The sequence below is a fragment of the Talpa europaea genome (assembly GCF_964194135.1).
Source record: "Talpa europaea genome assembly, chromosome: 1".
In the NCBI taxonomy this organism is placed as follows: Eukaryota; Metazoa; Chordata; class Mammalia; order Eulipotyphla; family Talpidae; genus Talpa; species Talpa europaea.
The window spans coordinates 152,766,222-152,788,809 of NC_140073.1; the positions used below are offsets into that span (position 1 = coordinate 152,766,222).

The 22,588-nt window shown below is 49.6% G+C and overlaps 1 protein-coding gene across 1 annotated transcript in view; it reads right to left on the bottom strand.

Annotated features, from left to right (window-relative positions):
* Nucleotides 1-22,140, bottom strand: part of DNER (delta/notch like EGF repeat containing) — a gene marked incomplete at both ends in the record, with an annotated part of 252,537 nt that extends 230,397 nt beyond the window's left edge. The window contains one exon of the mRNA XM_084235240.1: nucleotides 21,880-22,140. Within this exon, the coding sequence (XP_084091366.1) occupies nucleotides 21,880-22,140 (261 nt within the window). The remainder of the gene's footprint in view (nucleotides 1-21,879) is intronic.
* Nucleotides 22,141-22,588: the final 448 nt, after the last annotated feature.

A 22,588-nucleotide genomic window follows, 5' to 3' on the forward strand; every position in this document is an offset into this window, starting at 1 on the left:
CCTGAGGTCCTTGCTGCCTTGATCCAAACGACTGGCTTTCCTCTCGGGAAACCTGGTCAGAGCAACATGTTAAGGGGGAACGTTGCTCTCATGGACTTTACCACCAGCTCCCCTTGAATCCCATCGACACACTGCCAGTGATTTCAGGGCATAGAGTTTGAGTGTTTTTAAGGCCACTCTGTCAAGGGATCGAGAATCCTTCCTTCCAGGTTTATTTTCGGCCCACTAGCCTCACTGTCCAATTCATGATCTTATTTTTTTCCCTTTCATTGGGCATCACAAGCCAAAGTTACCTTTAAAGGTACCTTTTACCACGGGGGTAGGAAATTCGATCACAGAGCAAATACCATTATTTAAACGTTGTGTTTAACTTAACACATAGTTGTTTTCCAAGTTTGAGTTACTGTAAATAATGTTATGATGACTCTGTTTATGAAATTTTATTCAAATTTCCAACTACTTTCCAAGAGCAAACCTCAAAAGGGAAGTATGACCCAGTCAAAAGGCTGGAAGGTTCTTGGTCCATATTGTCTCACTGTCTTCCAAAAACGCAAACCGATTTTCACATCCAATGCTGATGTAAGTGCCCATTTCACTCAAGGGGTATATTTTTAATGCAATTTAAAATTATTTTAATCTGTCACAATATTTAATCTTAGCTGCCAAATTTAGTCATAAGGCTAATAGAGTGATTTCACATAATATTTGTGTATCTGGCATTGCTTTGGGCCATAATGATCTCCAGATGGATTCTCAGGCAACTTTCTCTTAACTGTCATCATTTCCTTCCTTCCTTTTTGTCCTTTTAATGGGGCTAGTAATTAAAATTGGCCCGCAAGAGTTTGCCGAGTTTTAGTTGTGATGTAGAATCTTTGCTAAACTCTTATCAGCAAACACACCGGCTGGAAACCTTCATCACTCGTCATACTCGCTTAAGTGAGAGTTTTTCCAAAAACATTTCGCCAGAATCATACAATCTGGGGGCTGCAAGCACCTCTATGCCAGGAGACAATGGATGGACCTTCTTGGAAAAGCCTGGTCCTGTCCACGTGGGCATGATCTACCAAGTCCCCTTGAAAACTCAGTTCTCTGGGCCTCCCTGGTGGCGCAAGGGGTTAAGACGCAGCTCAATGAAGTTATCCGCAGTCACTGCAGCACGAGTTCGATCTCCAGCTAGGGAGCTACCCACACGGTGCAGCAGACCTCTCCTGACTCACCCGCTGCTCCCCTCAGCAGTGTATTTCATTCAATCTGCCTGTTCTGTTCCCCACTCTGTCTCTGGTGAATCCCCTCACCCCCAACACCTCTTGCCTATACCCCAGTTTTTGCCTGAATAAATAAATCCTTAAAAAAAAGACAGAAAGTTGAGTTCTCTCAAACAACGGTGGGAGAATATAGCACCACAAAGCCCACCCAGCCTGATTTCTCAGCAATCATCAAACGCGGCCAAGCACAAGAGCAACTTTGAATTCTGGAGCCTCAGCAACACTGAGCAGGTCACTCTCCTCCCACTCAATTGTGGGAATTGATGGAGAGCAAAAGAAGTTATCCCAAACGGCCTTGAAGACCAAGACGCAGCAAATGTGGGTGGCTGGCCCTGCCAGACACATCCTCTTGGAACCCCCTTTGGGTTCTTGGGGTGCTATGTCTGTAGTTTGCAAGAGATGCCACTAGATGGTAGGCTTGACTTTCTTTAGGATCTTGACCCTCTAGGGAACAGGGTGAATCTCGAAGACCATGACCTTTAATAGCATGTCGGGATTTAATCTACAATCTACCGGTTCCTGGGTGATACCAGAAAATATGTCACCTGAGCACATATTTTAAATAGATTCAAGGCTCTAAGTGTAACATATAGACTTTTAGGCTGTGGTCCCTGTAGACCTGCTCTTTCTCCCTACTCCACACCCCCTTTTTTGGTCCTGGGTGAATGTTGTCTTTTCCCACTAGGTAGGAGCTAGCTGATTGCTTCTGCCAAAACCACTGGGCATGACTTTCCAATGATGCAAAATCTTAGACATATTTCTCCTGTTAAAACCCATTTAAACATATGCAAAGTTTAAACCGTTTAAAAATGTTTCTTCACACGATTTTTTTAGCCTTAAAGTATACTGGAAGAAAAAAAGCAAGATGCGAGTATTCACATCAGCAGACTCAAAAGCACTGAAGATGTAAACTTGGCAGGATGGCAAGCCAGGAAAAAATATGTTGGACCCATTGAACTCAAGTTGGATGAAGAGGAAATGTCACCGCCTACCAGTGTGAAAATCCCTTGGCACTTGCTGCATTCTGAAGGCATAGACACAGGCACACACACTCCCTCTAATCAGCGACACTGGGGGAGACACCCACCAAACACCCTGGTCCAGAAACCGTCCTGGCCTCATGGAGCAAATCTAAGAGCACCTGCCATTGAAATGATCTGAGTCTTCCGATGGACTTCACAGGTCCTGAAAACCAGCCTTCCATCATTGACAGGAGATAACGAAGTCTCAGAAAGGGTAGGTGACTTGTCCCAGGTCCTGCTTCAAGGTAACCACAGGGCCGTGCCTCCAGATGTCCCATTTTGAACACTTTCTAGTCTACATCCCTGGTACCCAAGGCTGACAGCACTTAAAAGTTAGTGCTTTTGTTCAAAGGCAGGATTCCTAAGCACAACAACTTTTGACAAGGGTAATTGGAGTAATTATTTTTGCAGGCTGCAATTATTTCCCTTCAGTGGATCATTATAGTCTCAGAATGTTTACAAGTAAATTTTCCAAACGATCAGCCCCAAGTCTTAGTTTCTTTTCCATGCTCAGATATCAACTAAGTAGTCAATCATGTAGCCAATTAACTCCAATAATTTCCCCAAAGAAGCATATGCAAGACAAGAGTTGTTGTGTTTATTAATCATTTGTTTTTCTTTAATTTTGTTTATTTGACTGCTTTTCTTCTTTATAGTCCACAAAGGAGTGAAATCACGTGGCATTTGACTAGCTACTTCTGATTTATTTTACTCAGCATAACCCCCTCAAGGTCCATCCAGGCATGTTACACAAATAGCAAGACATCTTTTTTATGACTGAATAGTATTCCATTGTGTACATTTTTTTTTTCCACATATTTTTAATCCATTTATCCTTTGTCAAGCACTTAGATTGTTTCCATATCTTGGTTATTGTGAATAATGCATCAATGAACGAGGGGTACATACATCTTTTCAAATTAGTGTTTTTATATTTTGTGGGTAAATACCCAGACGTTAGATAATTGAATCACATGGTAGTTTCATTTTTAATTTTTTGAGGAACCGCCATATAATTTTCCACAGTGGCTGCACCAATTACATTCCCATCAATAGTGTGTAAGAGTTCCTTTCTCTCCCCACCCTGATTTCTGAATTTGTTGATAATGGCCTAATCTTCCTTATACTTCATTTTTCCATTAGTGAACTAGTTTATTAGTAAATGTTTATTTACTCCCAACATTGTTATCACTTCACTTTAAATTTTTATTGTATTAATACATATAGCATAAAACTTACCATTTGAGCCATTTTTAAGTGGCATAAAGCACATTCACATTATTGAGCAGCCATCACCACTCCACAACTCCAGGTCCACAACTTTCTCATTGACCCAGCCAAAGTCTGTCCTCAGTAAGTATAAATTCCCATTTCCACTCACCTCCCAGGCCCCAGTAACCACCGTTCTACTTTCTGTCTCTATGAATTTGATGACTCTAGGAATAGCCCTTTACATGGACTCATGTTTGTCCTCTCTGGCTGGCTTATTCCATTTAACATAACAGCTTCAAGGTTGATCCATGCTGTATCATGTTTTAAGATTTGGGAATAATTGTCCATTGCAAGTCTATAGGACATTTCGTTTATCCTTCCAGCCACAGGTGGGAATTGGGTTGTTTCTGCCTTTGGGTTATTGTGAATCATGCTGCTCCTAACATAGAAGTTCCAAAAATCTGCTCAAGTCCCTTGCTTCCACTTCTTTTGGGGAGATACTCAGAAGGGGAATTGTCAGATCATTTAGTGATTCTACGTCTCATTTTTGAGGAGCCTATACTCTTTTCCGTGGGAGATACTACACTCCATCAGCAATGCACAAGGTTCCAATTTCTCCACATTCTCACCAACACTAGCTATTTTATGCTTTTTTATATCAGTCATCCTGGTGAGTGTGAAGTGGTATTTCACTGTGGTTTTGATTTGCATTTCCCTAATGATTTGTAACGGTGAACAGCTTTTCACCTGCTTATTGACCATTTGTGTCTCCTCTTTGGAGAAATATCTACTAATCCCTTTGTCCATTTTTTAATTGGGTTTTTTGTTCTTCTGTTGGCATTTTAGGAATTCTTTATATATTTTGGGTATCAACCTCTTATCAGAAGTATGATTTGCAAATATTTTTCCTATTCTGTGAGTTAGCTTTTCACTCTGCTTATATTTTTGATGCAAAAAAGTTTTAAATTTTCTTGAAATCCAACTTTTCTATTTTTCTTTTGTTGCCAGTGATTTTGGTGTCATACCCAAGAAATCATCACCAGGCCCCACGTCAAGAAATTTAACCCTCTGATATCTTCTAAGAATTGTATAGTTTTAGCTTTATATTTATGTCTTTGATTCATTTTGAGTTATTCTTTTTGCGTGGTGTAATGTGAGGGTTCAATATTTTTTAAACATGTGGATAATTCAGTTTTCCAAGCACCATTTGTCTAAACAATTACTTTTGAACTAGTTCCTCATGTATGTTTGTCCTGACCTCAAAACATGTGATGGGAACCCTGGGGGTCGGGGGGCAGATCTCTGAAGAAGTCAGGCATGAGTGATAAGGCTGGAAGTCTCCTTCCTCAGATAAGCTTCACACAATGAGTAGGAGCTGAGTAAGGATTCTCCTTCAAGTCTCCTAGTTAGTACAGACACACCGTATGTATAAATTTATTATTATTTGAACACAAAAAGGGCTGCAAATTTAAGGTAGTTATGAGAGATAGTGGCTTACAACCAAAGCGAAGAGAACTACAGCATGGTAATGACAAGCACAGATTTTTCAGATTTATAACTGTTTCACCACTTACTGTGTGACTTTAGGCAAGTTGCTTAACCTTTCTGTTCTTCATTTCATCAATAAAACTGGAGTCTGGTATAGAGATGATGACAGCAGTAACAGTACTTACCTCACTGTATAATTAAAAAGTTAACATAAGTTAGTACACAAAGAACGCTTAGAAGAGTGCCTGGCAGAGAATAAACTGTCGCTATGATTATTGCAATCCAGCCACCATTAAACTATTCTTCGTATCTAGAAGATCAATTTTTTTCATTTTAAAATAAAAATCTACTCTGGGCTATCCTTGGTAACACAAAACTATCAAAGCAGGGCCTCCCCTGGTGGCGCAGTGGTTGAGCGCTGGGCTGCGAAGCTGCCCGTAGCCTCTGTAGCGCCGGTTCGATCCCCGGCCACAGGTGAGGGTCCCACATGGTGCACAGACCTCTCCTGCCGCGCCCGCTGCTCCCCCTAGCAGTGTATTTCATCAGTCTGCCTGTTCTGCTCCCCGCTCTGGTGAATTCTCTCACCCTCCTGCGCTTCTGACTGTACCCTGGTTCTTGTATAAATAAATAAATAAATTTTTAAAAATAAATAAATAAATCTTTTAAAAAAACTACCGAAGCATAGGTTGAATTCCTCATTTTCTGTTAATAAACACTTTCATTTTAGAATGGTTTCAGATCAACAGAAAAATTGTAAAGATAGTAGCGGTCTTGTAGAACCCATGTCTTGTTTCCCTTACTGTTAACACCTTACCTTAGTCATAATTGGTGAACCACACTGATGCGCTGTCACTAACCACTGTTCATTCGTTGTTAGGATTCCCTGAGTCCTGTCCTCATGCCCTTTTCCCGTGACAGGCTCCCAAGTCACGCATAGTCATCGTGGCCTCTCAGGCTCTTTGCGACCGTGCCAGCATCTCGGACCTTCCTTGTGTGAGGAGTGCTGGCCAGGTGTTTCACAGAATGGCCCTCATTTAAGGCCTGTCAACTGTTTTGCTCATAATTAGACTAGGGTTATGCTGGGGAGGAAAATCACAGAGGCAAAGTGTCCTTAACGCGCCTCAAGGACACATACTATTGACAATGATAGAGGTACTGCTCCAGCCCTGCCACGGCCGAGGTGGGATGTGGTGTCTCCACTCTGTGAAACTGCTCTTCACTGCCTGCCCCATCCCATCATAGCCTTTGGAAGGAGGCCCCTTGGCCCCCTCCACCCCACAGGAACACAGTCCTCGAGGGCAGCGCAGTCCCAGAGTGACCCGGGTTCCTCTGCACAGACACTGAGTGCCGCCTTCCCTCTGGACAGTTGTGTGGATTCCTCTCTGAGAAAGCAGTAAACTCTCATCCTATCTCATTCTAATCTCAACCACCAAAAAATTATTCCAATCCCTGAGATCATCACTTTTGCTTCAGAGACCTTTAACTGAGGAGGGAGCTTCTGCTCACAGCACCTGTGATCTTTTCGTTAATGTAAATGTCTGTATCAAGATGAAATGCCTATCACAGAAGCAATTCTGGAATAACAGATACTGAAGCACATATGCATCTTCTAAAAGTGGACCTGTGTGTGTGTGTGTGAGAGAGAGAGAGAGAGAGAGAGAGAGAGAGAGAGAGAGAGAGACTAAAAGTCCTCCTAAAAATATATCACAATACTTTGAAACCCACCTCCAGTGTAAGATATTATCACTTAAAATGAGAAAAGAGAGGGCCTCCCCTGGTGGTGGAGCAGTTGAGCGCTGGGCTGCGAAGCTGCCTCTGCAGTGCTGGTTCAATCCCCAGCCACCAGCGAGGGTCCCACATGGCACTCAGACCTCTCCTGTCGCGCCCGCTGCTCCCCTCAGCAGTGTGTTTCATCAGTCTGCCTGTTCTTTTCCCCACTCTGGCTCCCTCCGTGCTTCTGACCGTGCCCAGTGCTTGTATAAATAAATAAATAAACCTTAAAAAAAATTCCTTTTTAAAAAAATGAGAAAAGAGATTGATGATGTAGGGAACAGAATTTACACACAAACATAACAAAAATGGCCCCCAGGTGTTCTGACAGGACAGATGAATGGTCGCAGAGAGACAAACAGAAGGAATTCATGGTTAGTGAAATACCATTCGAATGTGAAGAATTCCCGCAAAGAAAAGGCAGCAGGGCAAATTCGGAATCTGTTGGCTTCATTTTCAACAGCTATTTCCCCTTCTTTTCCTCTAGACCTTCTTCCATTCTGGCCCATGTGGCTGACTGGGGCTAATGTGGTGGTTACATGATTCAGGCCTGGCCAAGCAGCAGACTCCAACTCCCTGACCACAATGATTGGTTCACAGATGCGCATGTGACCCACGTCCAAAAAACCAGAGCTAATCTCAGAAGCTTCTGGAACAACCAAAAAAGGGAGGCACTCTGTTCCCCTGGGGCTGCTGGCAGTATGATGCGGTGAGTTGCCAGGGCTCACCTCTGGAATGTAAGAAGGAAGACAATACAGAGGGAAGCAGAGCAGAGGGCCCCGGTGGTATCAGCTGAGCCCCTGACACCGACACCGCTGTGCTTCTCGTTTTAGTACAAGGAAGCGACAGGCTCCCTTTCTTGCTTATGCTCCTTGAACTGAGTTTTCTGTTGCTCGCCACCCAGAGGAGGAAACCTGATCTGGTCTGATCTTCAAACTTTTCTGATGTCTAGTTTTCTCATCTACAAAATGAGAAAATTAGACTCCACTGATCACTACAGTTCTTAGAGGTATGCTTAACGCTGTATACCAACTTTAATAAAAACCCAACTAACTCCATGGTATTTCTGGTCTTTATATTCAAGCCAACACAGAGATATCACACATATCATAAAATCAGTACTGCTATAGATAGGTTTTTAGGTGTGGATAACCAAGTTACTTAATTCTATAAGCAATTATGCAAGTTAAATATCATCTTAATAAAATCATTTTCATCTTTACAGCGTTTCCGAAAGCGAAAATGTAAAAGCACACTTTTTACAGTTATTTCTGAAGGGACTGGGCAAAAGCATTAATCCCCACGTAAAAATTGTTTCCGAACCAGGTTAAAGTGGTTTTATATTTTGAGTCCATCTTAAAACAATAACCTGTGCATCTAAGATATCTCTTGGTTGTCAGAAAATAAAATGATGACAGTTCATATTTTACCCTTCTGATTCATTACCCCATTGTCTGCAAATACATGAAATGTTTTTGAGAACTGTGTTCAGCATCTTGTAAAAAGAATTGTTCTTATCTCTGATGCAGATGAGCAGATAGCCTGACAATGAGAAAAGCGCTGTATTTGCAGATAAGGGACTTCAAGCTCAGCCCACCTGCTGCATGAACTCCAGAAAATTCCCAAGAACCTCTGTCCATGCCAGTCTCATCTGTCAAGTAGAGGAAATGCCTTGTCCAGCAAAGCATGCAGGTTAAAAACATAATATCAGGGGAGGAATCTCATATATGGATAGGCATGTAAGTAACTGAAGAATGGGTTTGCGTGCTCATAAGAATGTACATAAATCCCTGCCCACTCCCGCCTCCTAGCGACTGTCTTTGATGCTTGGAATATCTGAGCTTAAATGCTTTGGTGAAGAGAACCCTGGATGGGGAGGAAGCAATATTCTACTCCTGACTCTGACCTTCATCTCTTGGCCTTCACTTTCTTCACAAAATCAGACAATGGCCAAGATGATTTGGGTTCCTCCAACTTCTCAAAGCCTATGAAATGTGTGTTCAGAAAAGGCAGAGGAAGGGTGAGCTCCCTAGATGATTAACATGCATTGAAAATCAAAGAACACCATCTCCTCTCCCTCCCAGCACCCTACAAAAAAAGCACTTCAGTGTCAGACTACGAGTAGGACAGCCTGGAAGTTTCCGAGCCATGGGAATGGCACGTGGGAGGTAAGCAGTGGTTCATGCTGAGCCCTTGACCTGAGGATTCAATTGTTTTATGGGTTTCTCTGGACCACAGACTGTCCAGAGTTGCCAGATCTACCAGCACCCTGAAAGTAGCTTGCTTTCTTGTAAATTGAGGGGTAGCAGGAGGGGAGAGTCCATGCATTAAGGGCCTACAAAACACCCAGTTCTGACTCCTTCTACCCTCTCTGTCCAAATCCCAATCCCTGAGGACATCGACTAGGTTGAGGTTGCAGGAACCAAGTAGCCCGGCGGTGGTTGCTAAGCAACAAGTGATCTCCAGGCCAGCAGCCCCACTTTGGCTCCCAGCAAGTACAAGGGACCCTCCCTCCAGCCCACTCAGATTTCTCATTTATGCGGAGCTCCTTAAAAACCAGCAGTGTGAGTGCTCTACATGGACCCACAGGAGCCAGTAGCTTAACAAACAAGTCGGCTCCGTGGTGCTGCCACCAGTGAGTCCTGCACGGCTCCCTCGCTCCTGGTGATGGACTGAACATGCCAGGCAGGTGCCGGGGCCTGAGAGGGGACTGCACGGGTTTCATAAGCCCCCTGACCACATCCAGAGACCTTTCTCAAGCTCATGCAGCCACTTGGGACCTGGGGGTCTTGCATCATGCTTTTCAGCTTTCTGTCCTGTCCCCTCCTTGGTGAAGGGAGACGACTTGACCCGCAACATCTGGGCCACTTATTCACGGTGACTCCAGTGCCCCTGAAAAGCCAGCTATTTCCCACGAAAATGCTCGGCAGGAAGCAGGAAACAGGATGAGCAAGAATCACTGGGATGGGGACTCAGGCTCGGCCGGAGCTCAGAGCTCTCCCAGGGCACACCCTGCTGGGAGGGAGCCACCGGGGCGGGCCGCGACGCGGAGAGACCACGGATTAGGACGAGCAGGGGGTTACGGGGCGTGGGGCCCCAGAGCAGGTCTGGAATGGATTTTTGGACTCCGTGCACCCAGGCAAGAGCAGGGGGCGGGAGGCTTGTGTGTGTGCAGGGACGTCTCCTTAAGTGTCTCTCTCATGAGCGAGGCAGAGCCCCACAGACAGCCGGGGAGGCTCTCCGGAAAGATGAGCCTCTGTCCAGGCTTGGGGCTGGGAGCCCACGAAGGAAACCTCCCCACTGGCCCGCCTGACAAGAAGGAGGACCCGACGGAATACTACTCGGTGATCAAAAAGGATAGACTTGTTCCATCTGCGGCAACAGGGATGCAACGGGAGGGGCTTGTCCTGAGGGACGTGAGGCGGCAGGAGCAAGAGAAACACCAGGTGGTTTCGCTTATTGTGGAACCCAGAGAAAGCAAACTCCAGGTCAGACGAAGACAAACCGAAAGACCCTTGAAAACAGACAAGGAGCTGAGGCCTTCAGGAGGGGAGGGCAGGAAAAGCAGAAGACGGTGGGGGACGGTGGGCGCACAGGGGTGAGACAACCATGGGGACCACGCCGAGGGGAGGAACCCTGGACTGTGCGAAAATCAACAGGGATGTTTTAAAAATAATAAAGAAAAATTTCCTTTTCTGAGAAGGAAAACCCTCTTCCCTGAGGAAGGCACCCTGGAAGGAGGCCCCCGTTAAAGGAACGGCGAAGGGAGGCCGGGAGCCGGGCTGGGGCTGGAGTCTCCCCGCCAGCGGCCTCAGGCCTGCTCCTCCCCGGCTCCCACACAACACGCCCCCGTGACTGTTTCTCCAACAGACAAGAGAAAGAACAAAGGAACCACGAGCACGCTCGGACTAGGGGAGGCCTAGGCCGGGAGAAGAGCACTTGGCTCCCCCTAAGTCCTCACCAGCTCTGCTTGGACAAAGGCTCTTTAACCACTGAAACATCTGTGTAGGGGCCATTGAAAATGAGGGTGGGAAGGGAAATCTCTCAGAAAATCCAGTTGGGGGGCCTCCCCCGCGGCGCAAGGGGTTAAGCACCATCCTATGAAGCAACCCGCAGCCTCTGCAGCACGAGTTCAATCCCCAGCTGGTCAGGGAGCAGCCCACATGCGAGGCCGACCTCTCCTGTCTCACCCGCTGCTCCCCTCAGCAGTGGATTTCACTCAGTCTGCCTGTTCTGCTCCCCACTCTGTCTCTGGTGAGTCCTCTCAACCCCCCCCCCCCGCCCCCGCATTTCTGGCCTGTACCCCAGCTCTCATATGCATAAATAAATAAATCTTTAAAAAAAAATCCAGTTGGGGCTTTTCTTAAAGGTATCAACCTCATGCTTAGCATTGGTTTTTTTAATACCACAAAGGGCAGACATAATTTTTTTTCCCTTAGGAATTAAAAAGCATGGCTTCCCTTTCTGTCAGTGTAGCCCCCAAGCCCCCAGGCCACCCCCTGTCTCACCCTCCCTTTCTAATAGAAAAAAATAATATTATATTAAATTTACTTTTCTCCAACTGAGTTTATTTTAGGCCTCATAGAAATGCTAATATTAGTTCTCATTTCTTTGTCTTATTATTTCTTTCATTATGAAGCTTTTTACAGAAATAAAAGAATTCCTGTTTGCACAACCAAAAAAATAATAAACCCAATGGCCAATTTTAAAGAGTGAAAATGAAGACAGAAGACCACAAAAATGTCTGGTCAGGAGAAATAAAGTTGTTCATAGGGGAAAAGAGCTAAAAATGCAATCTGGAGATTGAAGCATAAGGGAAATTTGCATTCTGCTGAATTTTAGGATGAGTCGTTTTCTGCCCAAGCCTGGATAAAGAAGACTTTGAAATCAGGCCACTACACCATCAAGATTTTCTAAGAAATATCCTGTTACCCCAAACTGTTATTAAAATGAACTTGATTTTAACAAAATACTAAGGAATTCATGCCAATTATTTGTTAATGTGCTAAGTAGTTCTTTAAAAATAAATAAATATAACTCTTAATAAATTAGTTGCAGTGTTCCAATCCCCAAAATGTCAAGATAAATTACAAATTATTTAAAAATGATTTAGAAAAGTTATGCCAGTCCTTCTTAACTTAGGCACAGAGTGGCACTACATTTAATTGCACTTTCTCAAGAAGCAATAGGATCAGTCCTGTTGAGATAAATCTTGGCCAAAATGAAACTCTTCAAAAGCAACCTCCTGACTCAAATTGGATAATTCTCAAAATATTGGGCAGGATAGTACTGATATCAAACATTAGAGCTCTAACTAAAATGGTTCAACCACTTAATTTTGGCTAAATGAGAAACAAAATTCAAGCTTCTAAAGGGTAAAACAATGAGCATAAGTAAGAGTCCAAAGAAAAATAATAAATGGGGGGAGAGTATTTAAAGCACCAAGTGCAAAAGTGTAATTTTCCTTCATTATCAAAGGACTATTACAAATCAATGGGAGGAAAAGAGGCACCCAAAAGAAAATTATGCAAAAATAAAAACAGGCAATTCATAAACAATGTTCTTCCCAATCCATAATTGTTAAAATGCACAGAAAACCAATGAGAGACCTCATGCTTGACCTATCAGCTAGTACACAAAAATAAAACAAATTTGGACCACTAGTGTTGACAAAAATGTGAGTAAATAAGCATTTTCATATGCTATTACAAATGCACAAAATATAAAAGTATACCCTTATGTATGTACACACATATGTTATTGTGTGTGTATATGTCGCTGCAACATTATTTATAATGGAAAATGGAAGCACACACTTCAATTAGAACTAAAGACAAAAATATTCACAGTGGAATACTAGTCAGCCATCAAAAAGAACCAGCTAGGTTTCTGCTGTAAGACATGCTCAGGTGTTGAAATTATGTTAAGGAAAAAGTTGCAAAACACTATGCATAAGGATGCCTCAATTTTTATATAAAATAGTGGTGAATGTGTGTGAGTTCTTGCACATGCTTCATATAATTTTGTGTCTGAGAGGAAGATATAAAGTTACAAAGCAAAATGTAAACAATGATTAGTACAGAGATACAGATTAGCAGAAGGGGTAGAAAGAGGGCAAGGTAAAGTTACCAAAGGCCTTCTTCCACAGATTTTCACAGATTTTTTAAGTCCTGACACGGTTTCAAAGGGCTCATGAAGATGTAAAACTATGAGCTAAATGAATATTTTCAATGCGATCCAATGAAATTTGCTTTATATAATGGTTTGGCACAATGTAAAGTGTGATTGACTAACTCCTGAGGAGAAATACTGGAAATCGGAACAGGAATTAATCAGGTCTTTGAGTTGAAATCACCAGATTTAATAAACTAAAAATACAAGATTCCCAGTTAAATTTGAATTTCAGAAAAACAATGTTAAATATTTGGGATACATTTGATTGTTGGAAAAGTCATGACTTTTTTTCTGTTTTCTATACAAAGATGTGTCATGACTTTTCAGACAACCCAGTATAAAAAACAAAATCCATGGTTTATCATTTAAAGTCAATGAAGCATCCATTTCAAGGTCCCAGGCTGTCTCTCAGCTCACACCTTAGTCTATGCCCACAAGTCCCCCGATTTTCAATCAGCTTCTCCCTCCTCCCTTCCATGGCGCTCTTCATTGGCGAGCTCTTCGTCAAGAGCGTCATGAAACTTGCAAACCATTCCCCAGGCAAACACAGACATACAGAATCTGGCATCTTGAGGCATCCCCATACTCTTGAAACCATCCACAGATTCCAGAGTAAGCACCACAGCTTCTCTCTAGGTGTGAGATGTTCTACTAGCTCTTGAAATTCCTGTCACCTTAATGCATCTTTGGGAGAAGTGGTTTCCCCAGCGCCCTCCTTCTATGCGGTTCAACAAATCAGGTTCTAAAAGCTCTAAAATAGCCCAGACAGTTGGGGAGGGGAGAGGAAGAACAAATTTAAAGGACTCACAGAACCTGATTTCAAGACTTATTGTAAAACTACAATAGTCAAGTTAGAGTGAAATATCAAAAGGATAGATCTCTTAAGCCAATGAGATAGAACAGTCTAGAAACAGACACACAAATGAAGAGGCAAATGCTTTTCAATCAAAGATGCAGCTATGCACTTACCATGTGACCCAGCAATCCCACTCCTAGGTGTTTACTCAGGAGAAATGAAAGACCTGTACATAGCAACTGGTAGAAGGATGAACTGGTTGTGGCAAATCCATACAATGGAATTCTACTCAGCAGGAAAGCAACTACAGCTACAAGTGACCACAGGGATCCATCCCAAAAGCATTATGCTAAGTGGAAGAAGCACAAGGTTGTACAATTTTATTTATAGGACATCCTGAAGAAGAAACAACGCAGGGCAGAAATCAGACCAATGGTAGCCAGGGACTGTGGGGGACTGTGGATGCAGAGTCTACCACAAAGGGGCAGGAGAAATGGCTGGATAAGCTGCTAATTATCTGTTAAATCACTTAGAAGTAAATGCTTAAAGGGGTGGATTTTATTGTATGTAAATTATACTTTAGTTGGGGGGAAAAAAAGAGTCTGGAAATCCTTTGTGGAATGAACAACAGGGAAAATCAGTTTGAAGTCGAAGATTTTGCTTTTGCAGGCCTCCCTGGTGGCACAGGGGTTAAAGTCTCATGGTTATCAAGTTATTGGCAGCCACGGTGGCACTAGTTCGATCCCCAGCCATGGAGCTGACCTGCCCACTGCTCCCCTCAGCAGTGTATTTCAGCAGATCCGCCTGTTCTGTTCCCCACTCTGCCTCAGGTGAATTCTCTCACCACCCCCCCACACCTCTGGCCTATTCCCCAGTTCTTGTATGCATAAATAAATAAAAATAAACCTTTACAAAAAAATGGTTTGCTTTTCCTTTCAGGGGTCTTATAAAAAGTCTCCTATTAAGGTAACATACCGGGACTATACTTGCCGTTTTTGGCATTCTGATACATTCCAGTTTGATTGAAAATTAAGCATAAGATTTTGCTCCAAATAACACATTTCAGAGGCTGACCTGACACTGGGGGACTGGCCACCACCCTGAGTGCGTGTCCCTCCACTCACTGTCCCACTGACTGCAGACTCTGTGGCTATGGCACCCCAGGGATCCTTCCTCTGTCTCTTGGGGTGACTTCCACCCTAGATGCCTTCCATACAGGAGTTTCAATCTGTCTCTGAAACCACAAAGCCATTGCAAATGCTCCTTTCAATGAGCCACAAGCAGCAGGAAAGCGCCCGCGCTAACATTGCCAGGGATGCGCGCGCTTGCATGAGAAAGATGGCAAATGATAGAGACAAGGTTTTCTTTTCAAGCCCCTTTCTTTTAAATACACGCCTTTCATCTCTCAAATGCTTGCTTGCTTTCAAAAGCCCTGTGTCTTTTCTTGAAAGAAAAGCCTTAACCTGACACAGACCCAAAGCCCCGCGCAGACGTGAAGACTGTCTGCCTGCAGCCACTTCCACTTCCTCCCCCTCCCCACCTCTCCGGCTCCCGCTTCCAAAGTGATGAACCGCGGCTGCTGGAGGCCCGTGCAGAATGAACAGACGTGGCAAAAATACTCCATGTCTCAGGCCTGGACCCAGATCCCCAACTCTGCCACCCAGCTAGATGGCCCCGGTAAGTTTCCTTGGTCACAAAATGCAGGTCTAGTCATTTTCTATAAAAATAGCAGTTTGGATTCCAGAGGCCAACTCCTCCGAGACAGGCCTGGAGCTCCTGCCCATGAGTGCTCAGCACCCTTGTGGGGGCCAAAGCTGCCCCCGACTAGAGCCAGTCGTATTCAAGCAGCCCTACTGTGTGCAAACTCTTCAGTGGGTGCCTGCCTGAGTGAATGACAGGATCTGGGGTCCCCCAGCCCTGCACATTTCAAAGCCTCTCTTCCTGAAGACAGCTGCGCCCAGATGCGCGCTGCTGTTCACGAAGACTGACGACAGGCAGGCAATGAATGATTCCACAAAATGTAGACCACAGTGTGTGCTCAGTTAGGATGCTCTTTTGTTCTTGCGCCCCCACCCCTGCCGTAAGGGGGTACAGAGGAGGAACCAACGGAAGTCAGCACCAGCCATAGGGAGTCAGCACCAGAATCCTAGTCTTCCAGCATCTGATACTCCACAACCAAAGAAATGGATCTCTACTGATGGAACTTCATTGTGGGGAAGTCAGGGAGAAAAGAAATTATGGGGAGATGGAGGGGTGTTCCCAGGGGAAGGGCTCTCTGGACCCCGAATTTGGTAAAGTGAAATAAATAAGTTTCTTGTGACAGATATGCATGGCGACCTTTTATTGGGGGTCTCCAAGGGCCCATCACTGGGCTAGATACCTTCTAAGGTGGGCATCAGGTGAGAAAGACAGAGCCGTGGGCAGACACGCCCCGCACGGACTCAAGCCATGTCCCCGACCCTGCGGGCAGCCCGCCGGCCACCACTCCTGTGGTGGAGACTTCAAGTCCACTTCGCATTGCCAGCCTGTGCCATCTGAGGAGGGCATGGGCCGGAACACCACACCCTGCAGAACCGGTGCCCTTCACAGGAGAAGGACCCAGAGCAGGTTGAATGGTCCTTTCCCCGCCGCGTGCTGCAAGCTGGGCAGCTCTGGGCGAGAGGACAGACCCCCGCGGGGGCCTCTCAGCCTTGGTCTTGCACGAGCACCTGGAGGGCATTTAAAAACCCCAGTGCCAGGTGCCCATGCAGACCAGTGGAGTCAGAACCAGGGGTAGGAACCAGGTGGTCATCTTTACCTGAGCCAGGCGCCAGGGTCAGGCCCCGGTGTCAGGGATGGGGGAGCCCCTGGAGGCAGGAGGGGTGAGTAGAAGATTCTGTTCAGCAAACATGGCTGTGGGGGTGGGTCTTCTATTGGGGGGGGCGAGGCCCTGGCGTCCCGGCCTCTGAGAAGGCAGCTCTCACCACAGCTGCCGGCAAGGAGATCTGAAAACAGCCCAGGAGTCTGTTCTCTGACTCAAATACCCTTCAGCTTCTGACTAGGTTTTCTTCCCCATTTCATCTCTGGAAATGAGGACACAAACAGCCCCGCTTGGATGGAGCCCTGTCACATGAGAAGCTTCAGCAGAGAAGCTAAAGACAGAAATGTGTTTTTGTCAGGCGGCCAAGCTGAGAAAAGTGATGTTTCCTCAGAAGGCTCCAGACACACAAAAGAAGAGACCCGCTTCATCTCGGTCACACCAAGGAAAAGAAGCTGTTTCTTTTGTTAAAACTGTCACGAGAATTTTGACCAGCTTTTCTCTTTCATTTAAAAAGGGGACTTGAAGTCACCGAGGATCTTCTTAGTCTGCTTCGGAATGAAAGAACACGTTTTCCCCCGTTTGAATACAATCAGTTTTCCATTTTTAAAACTTGGGTTGTCGTCCGGCTCCTCCTCCTTGTCGGGAGAAAAAGCTCAGTCTGTTCATTACAGCGAAACCACAGACACCAAGCCGGGGGGTGAAAGCCCAGTTTCTGCAGGAAACACAGGGGCTCTGTGTATCTGGATTTTTTTCTTCCATATTTCTTTATACTTATTAAACAAAATGTTCTTATGTTCCCATGTAGGATCATTTCTATGCAAAATCTATGGTAAGAATTTTTTTGGTCTGGTTTAGAGACACTGAGCTTCAGGAATATTCAATCACTCACCCAAGATCACAGAAAGTTCATAGAAAAACCAGCAACGTCTTCTGACATCTCAATAATATTGGACATATTGGGGGGGGGTGCGTGTGTGCACATGCATGTGTGCATGTGTGTGTGTGTACAGTCCAGTGAAAAAGACTGAAGCTGTGCACAGATAAGAATTCTGTGTCTTTGTTAGCAAACTTCAACCAAAAATGGGTTCATCTGAACGGGGCACTGTGCCAAGTTTCCCCAGAAGAGAGGCTGACAGAACCAGCTTAGGGAGTAAAACCAACTTGCCAAAAGGCAGCCACATAAACCCCTTTTTCTCCAAGTGCAGAAACGGATACATTTTCATTATAACCCCAAAGGATGAGCTTCCAGGGATCACAAACTGAAAAAACAAGCAGGTGTCTTCGCTGCTTGAGTATGTGGCAAGGGATGATTTGACTAAAATTTCAAAAAGCTTTACAAATAAAATATTGCACATTTCAATTACCCAATCTCTGATGGGTGGACAGGTGAGGGGGCTGGGGGGGCCTTGCACAGCTCCCCTGAAGAAAAGCTGGTCCAGCTGTCCCTGCCTGCTTCCTCCAAACGACCCAGAAAGGCGAGAAGAGCAGCCTCAAGTTTTTAAAAGCTGAAGTTTTTCAAACCCAGCAGAAATACTTTTATGCCTTTTATTTCACAGAGTCCATTTTATTTGCTCGCTATCAGGGCAGAAATACCTTCCACCAGGCACTTCTGAGCCGAACGGTCAACGTGGAATGTGACGCGGAGACTTTGCTGTGGCTCTGCCACTCACGCCTTGGCACCGCGGCTGAGCGCGGCAAAGCCAGGTCAACGCTTTAGAGCAAGACCAGGCGCCTTCGTCCCCGTTGTGCGGATCAGACTCGAAGGGGTCACGCCGGGGGACACAGCTGAAAACACCTGCCACGGACCCCACGGACCCCACGGCTCGGCGTCAAGCCAGGCTGTGTCCGCCCGGACCCCCGCTCAGCAGTGAGAACCGGCCGAGTGTCGGCTCCTCATGGCCACAGCGGGGACGGCGCAGCCCCCAGGGCGCGGCACACGGTGAGCCCCGAGGGTGGGTGAGCTGTGGGTGTGCTGACCTGTGACCTGGGAGCTCCAGTCCCCGGAACAGGGCTGGCCCAGCGCAAGCGCTTGCGAGAAGACGGAGCAACCACCACCCTCATCATCGGGTCGCTGTAAATTAGGTTTCTGTTCATGTGTTTTAAACTCCATGGAACCTTCATGATGTTGCATGTTCACGTGCACGGCAGGACACAGGCAAGATGTACTCCCGGTATTCTGTGCTCTCTGAGGGGATTACCAAGACGGGAGACCTTGGATTAGTCATTCCATCAAAATGAGCTTCCCTGACCAAAGGAGATGCTGACTGTGCCCCTCTCGGGCCGGGCAGAGAGCACGTGCAGCGTGTGCCCCCAGGAAGGGGGGTGGGGGGAGGAGGGAGGAGGGAGGGAGACAGAAGAGGCACCATTTGTGTATTTATAGAGGCAGCGCGAGTGCTGGGGACTCACAACACTTAATACAATCTTCCCCCAAACTGCTGTGGACACCCCATCCCATAGACACAGGATCGTCACCCACCCAACACGCGGTTCAGCTGTCAAGACTGAAGTTACACACGCACGCACACGCACACACACGCACTCTCACACACTCACAGGCGAGAGCAAGAAAAGGCCCACTGCTCTCACCATGAGGCTTCCCTGGGAGAGCAGGCAGCTCCCACACAGATGCTGGGGCCTCTCCCCAGGAGTCTGGCTTGGGGGTTTTGCTGCAGTTGGGGGCTGAGGCTGACACAGCCTGGTGGGGTGTGTATGGTTCACCCCCCACTCCCCGCACCAAAGGAAAGAGAACCCCGGCTTTCTGATCAGCTGCCCGCATGGGGGCAAAGGCCTAGAGGGCAGGGGTGGCTTCAAGCTCTCCACAAACGTCAGAAATCAGAATCAGGGTCCTGCTGACCCGTCCTCCAGGAAACTGAGGCTCGTGGCTGGCAATCCCCTGGCACAGCAGGGCTGAGGGCCAGCTGCCACCCCCGCCCCCTCAGCACAGCTCCCGGCGCCCAGGATGGGAGAACACCTGCCCCACCGGCTCAGCCCGGTCAGCCAGCCCAGCCCCGAAGAGCCAAGGACAGCCTAACTCCCTTGAAGCCCAGTCAGTGGTTTAGGGTTTAGGATTCTTTAGTTTTCTCAAAAAAAAAAAAAGAACAAAAGGAAAAGAAACTTCAGCGCTGCTGAGACCTGCTTGCAGCCGGGGGAGGCACAGCGCCCGGGAAAGGATTCTCCTCACATCCAGGGAAAATTCCACTTCCCATTCCCCCACGGAGGCTGGGCTCTCACTGCAGCAGCCCGAGGGTGCCCGGGGCAGCTCCAGTCCCCTGGCCTACAGCTGGGGCTGCGCGGGTTTCCTTGATTCTCAGCATAACTTCTCCACAGAGATCGCCCTTTTTTTTTTTTTTAAATAGAAAATGAGACTTTCAAGCGCTGCTGCCAGAGCCCGGACGATGGCATTCCAGGGATGGGCACCTAGTCTGGGGGTGACGAGGCCGAGTCCTGCCAGTGAGTCTGCCCGGCAGCCAAGGGGGGTCGGGTTCCAAACGCGCTGAGCTTCCCTCTTAGAATTACAGCTGCTGCTCCTCGGCTTTCTGCACCTGGGGAGCCGGCACACAGCGGCCCTGCTCAGGGGAGCGGCGTCCAGACCGCGAGATGCCCTCCAAGGGGCGCTGGACAGGACGCCGGGGTCTGGCCTGGCACCCGTGGGCTGTGCCGGGTCCTGCCGCTCTGCTCAGGGAGGTGCCGTGTCCCCCGCCGCTGCTGAGCACGAACCCCAGCATGTCCGCGTCTTCGCTGGGCATCCCCAGGGAGCCCTGGAGCGCGCGTTCCCTTTCTTGAAGATGTTGGCCTCTATCTTCACCTTCACACACGCACACGCACACATCCTGGCCGCTGAGTCCCCTTCCCGGTCGTTTTCCCACTTACACGAATCCGCACTTGCCCTGACCTCTGCCCATTCCGTCCACACGGAGCCCACATCGGCTCTTCCTTTCGAGGGGGGAATTAGTTCACGCAGGGGAAGCTGTGACAGAAGCACGCGGCCAGCTCCTCCTGCAAAAGTCACGTCCTCAGCCAGCCACGGGGAAACCAGGGAGCAAGACCGTGTCCTCGTGGCTAGAGCAGGTCCAGCCGGCATCTCTCCAGAGTCCTGGTGTCCCAAATTGACTTGAGGGTCATCCCACTCACACTCACACACTCACACTCACTCACACTCACTCACACTCACACACACACACACACACACCCCATCCTTTGAGGGAACTAAATACAGCTTACCAGGGCCAGTTAACAAAGAGGACAGTCCCAACACTGAAAAGCTCCGGTGGATTATGTGCCACTAAAAAAAAAAAGGCTGCTACGTTCTCGCAATAACCCCGGCTGTCAAGGTCAAGCTGCTCAAGTCCATCGACCTCTATAAACGCGTATCTCCAGTCTGGGGGGGGCGATGGGGGGGGGGGAGACCTTTCCACCCCCAAAGAAATGCGCCCATCTGAGTGATCTCGAAGGCACCCTGGAGCATTTTACCAAATGTATGTGAAACAAAGCTGCTCCCCTCTCAGCCGGGGACGCGAGCGTGCGGCCCCTCGCTCCATCCGCCGGCTGGAGCCGGGTCCCGCCCGAGCCACTGTCTCCCGCCCCCGTCCCGGCCGAGCCCGGCCCTCCCCGCCCGCACACCCGGCCCGGCGGTGCCCTGCGAGGCAGGTGTGTCTCGCCGCGAGCCTCTGGGCTCCGAGCTCCGCCCGCGCCGCCGGCCGCCCCCTCCTGGCCCTGCCCGGGCTCCCCGCGGCCGCCCCGCCCGCTGCCCGCCGCGCGCCCCGCGCCCCGCGCCCCGCGCGTCCAGCCCCGAGGCCGCCCCGGCCCGCGCGCCCCGCGCCCCGCAGCCCCCCGGCCGCCCCGGCCCCTCCTGGGCTCGCGGAGGGCGGGTCGCCGGCCGCGCGGGGGCCGCTGCCCTCCCGGGCTCGGCGGCCAGGGCAGCGCCCTCGGGGCGCGGGAAGGGAGGGAAGCGCCCCGCACCCGGCACGAGCCGCCGTCGCCCGCCGCCCCCACGGCGCGCCCTCGGCCCGCGCAGCACCCGGCGGGGCGGGGGGGGGCCCCTGGACAGCGACGGCCTCGGGGGGCACTCGGGGCGGCTGCTCCGCGCGGCCCCGGCGGGCACGGGGAGCGGGGCTCGGCCTGGGCCGGGAGGGGCGCGCCAGCGGGGCGCGCCAGAGTGCGGGGCTCAGGGGCGGCGCGCCCCGACCGCCTCAGGCCGGCGCGGCCGGAGAAGCGGGGCGAGCGGGGACGCGGCACCCCAAGGCGGCCGAGGGGCCGCGGCCGTCCCTCCCCGCGAGACGCCCGCCAGGCGCGCCGGGGCCGCGCCGAGGGGCAGAGGCGCCGGGGTCCGGCCGGCCCCCCGCGCGCACTCACCTGGCAGTCGGCGCCCGCGAAGCCGGCGGGGCACGTGCAGCTGTAGCCGGGCTCGCCCGCGGGCGCGGGGGGCTGCGGGCCGGGCGCGGGGCGCGGGGTGCACACGCCCCCGTTCCGGCAGGGCAGCGCGGCGCAGGGCGCGGTGGGCAGGGGCGCGGCGGGCACCGGGCCGGCCCGGCAGGCGCCGCGGAGCCCCGCGCCGAGCAGCAGCAGCAGCAGCAGCAGGGCGGGCGCGGGCGCCGGGGCGCGGCGGGGCGGCATGGCCGGGAGGCGCGGGCCGGAGCGGAGCGGGGCGCGGGGCCGGGCGCGGGGCTGGTGGCGGCGAGCGCAGCTGCGCGGGGCCGGCGCCTCCTGCAGATGCGGGATCCGCGGTTCCCGGGGCAACGCCGAGGGCGGGGCCGGCGGGGCGGGGCCGGCGGGGGGCGGGGCGGGGCGGAGCGGGGGGACGGGGGGGCCCCCACGGGGCCGGCGCGCAGGGAGCGGGCGGGCGGCCGGCGCCCCGGGCCTGGGGGCGCGGGCGGAGTGGCGGGGACGTCCCAGCCGAGGGGCGCAGCGCGGCCGCGCGTCTGGGGGTGCTGGGGTGCCGGGGCGCCGGGGCGCGGGCGGCCGCGGGGAGGCGGGGCGCCGAGGGTCGGCGCAGGCGCGGGCGGGGGCCGGGGGGCGGGGGGCGGGGGCCGGGCCGGCTGCAGGTGCGAGAGGCGGGGACGCC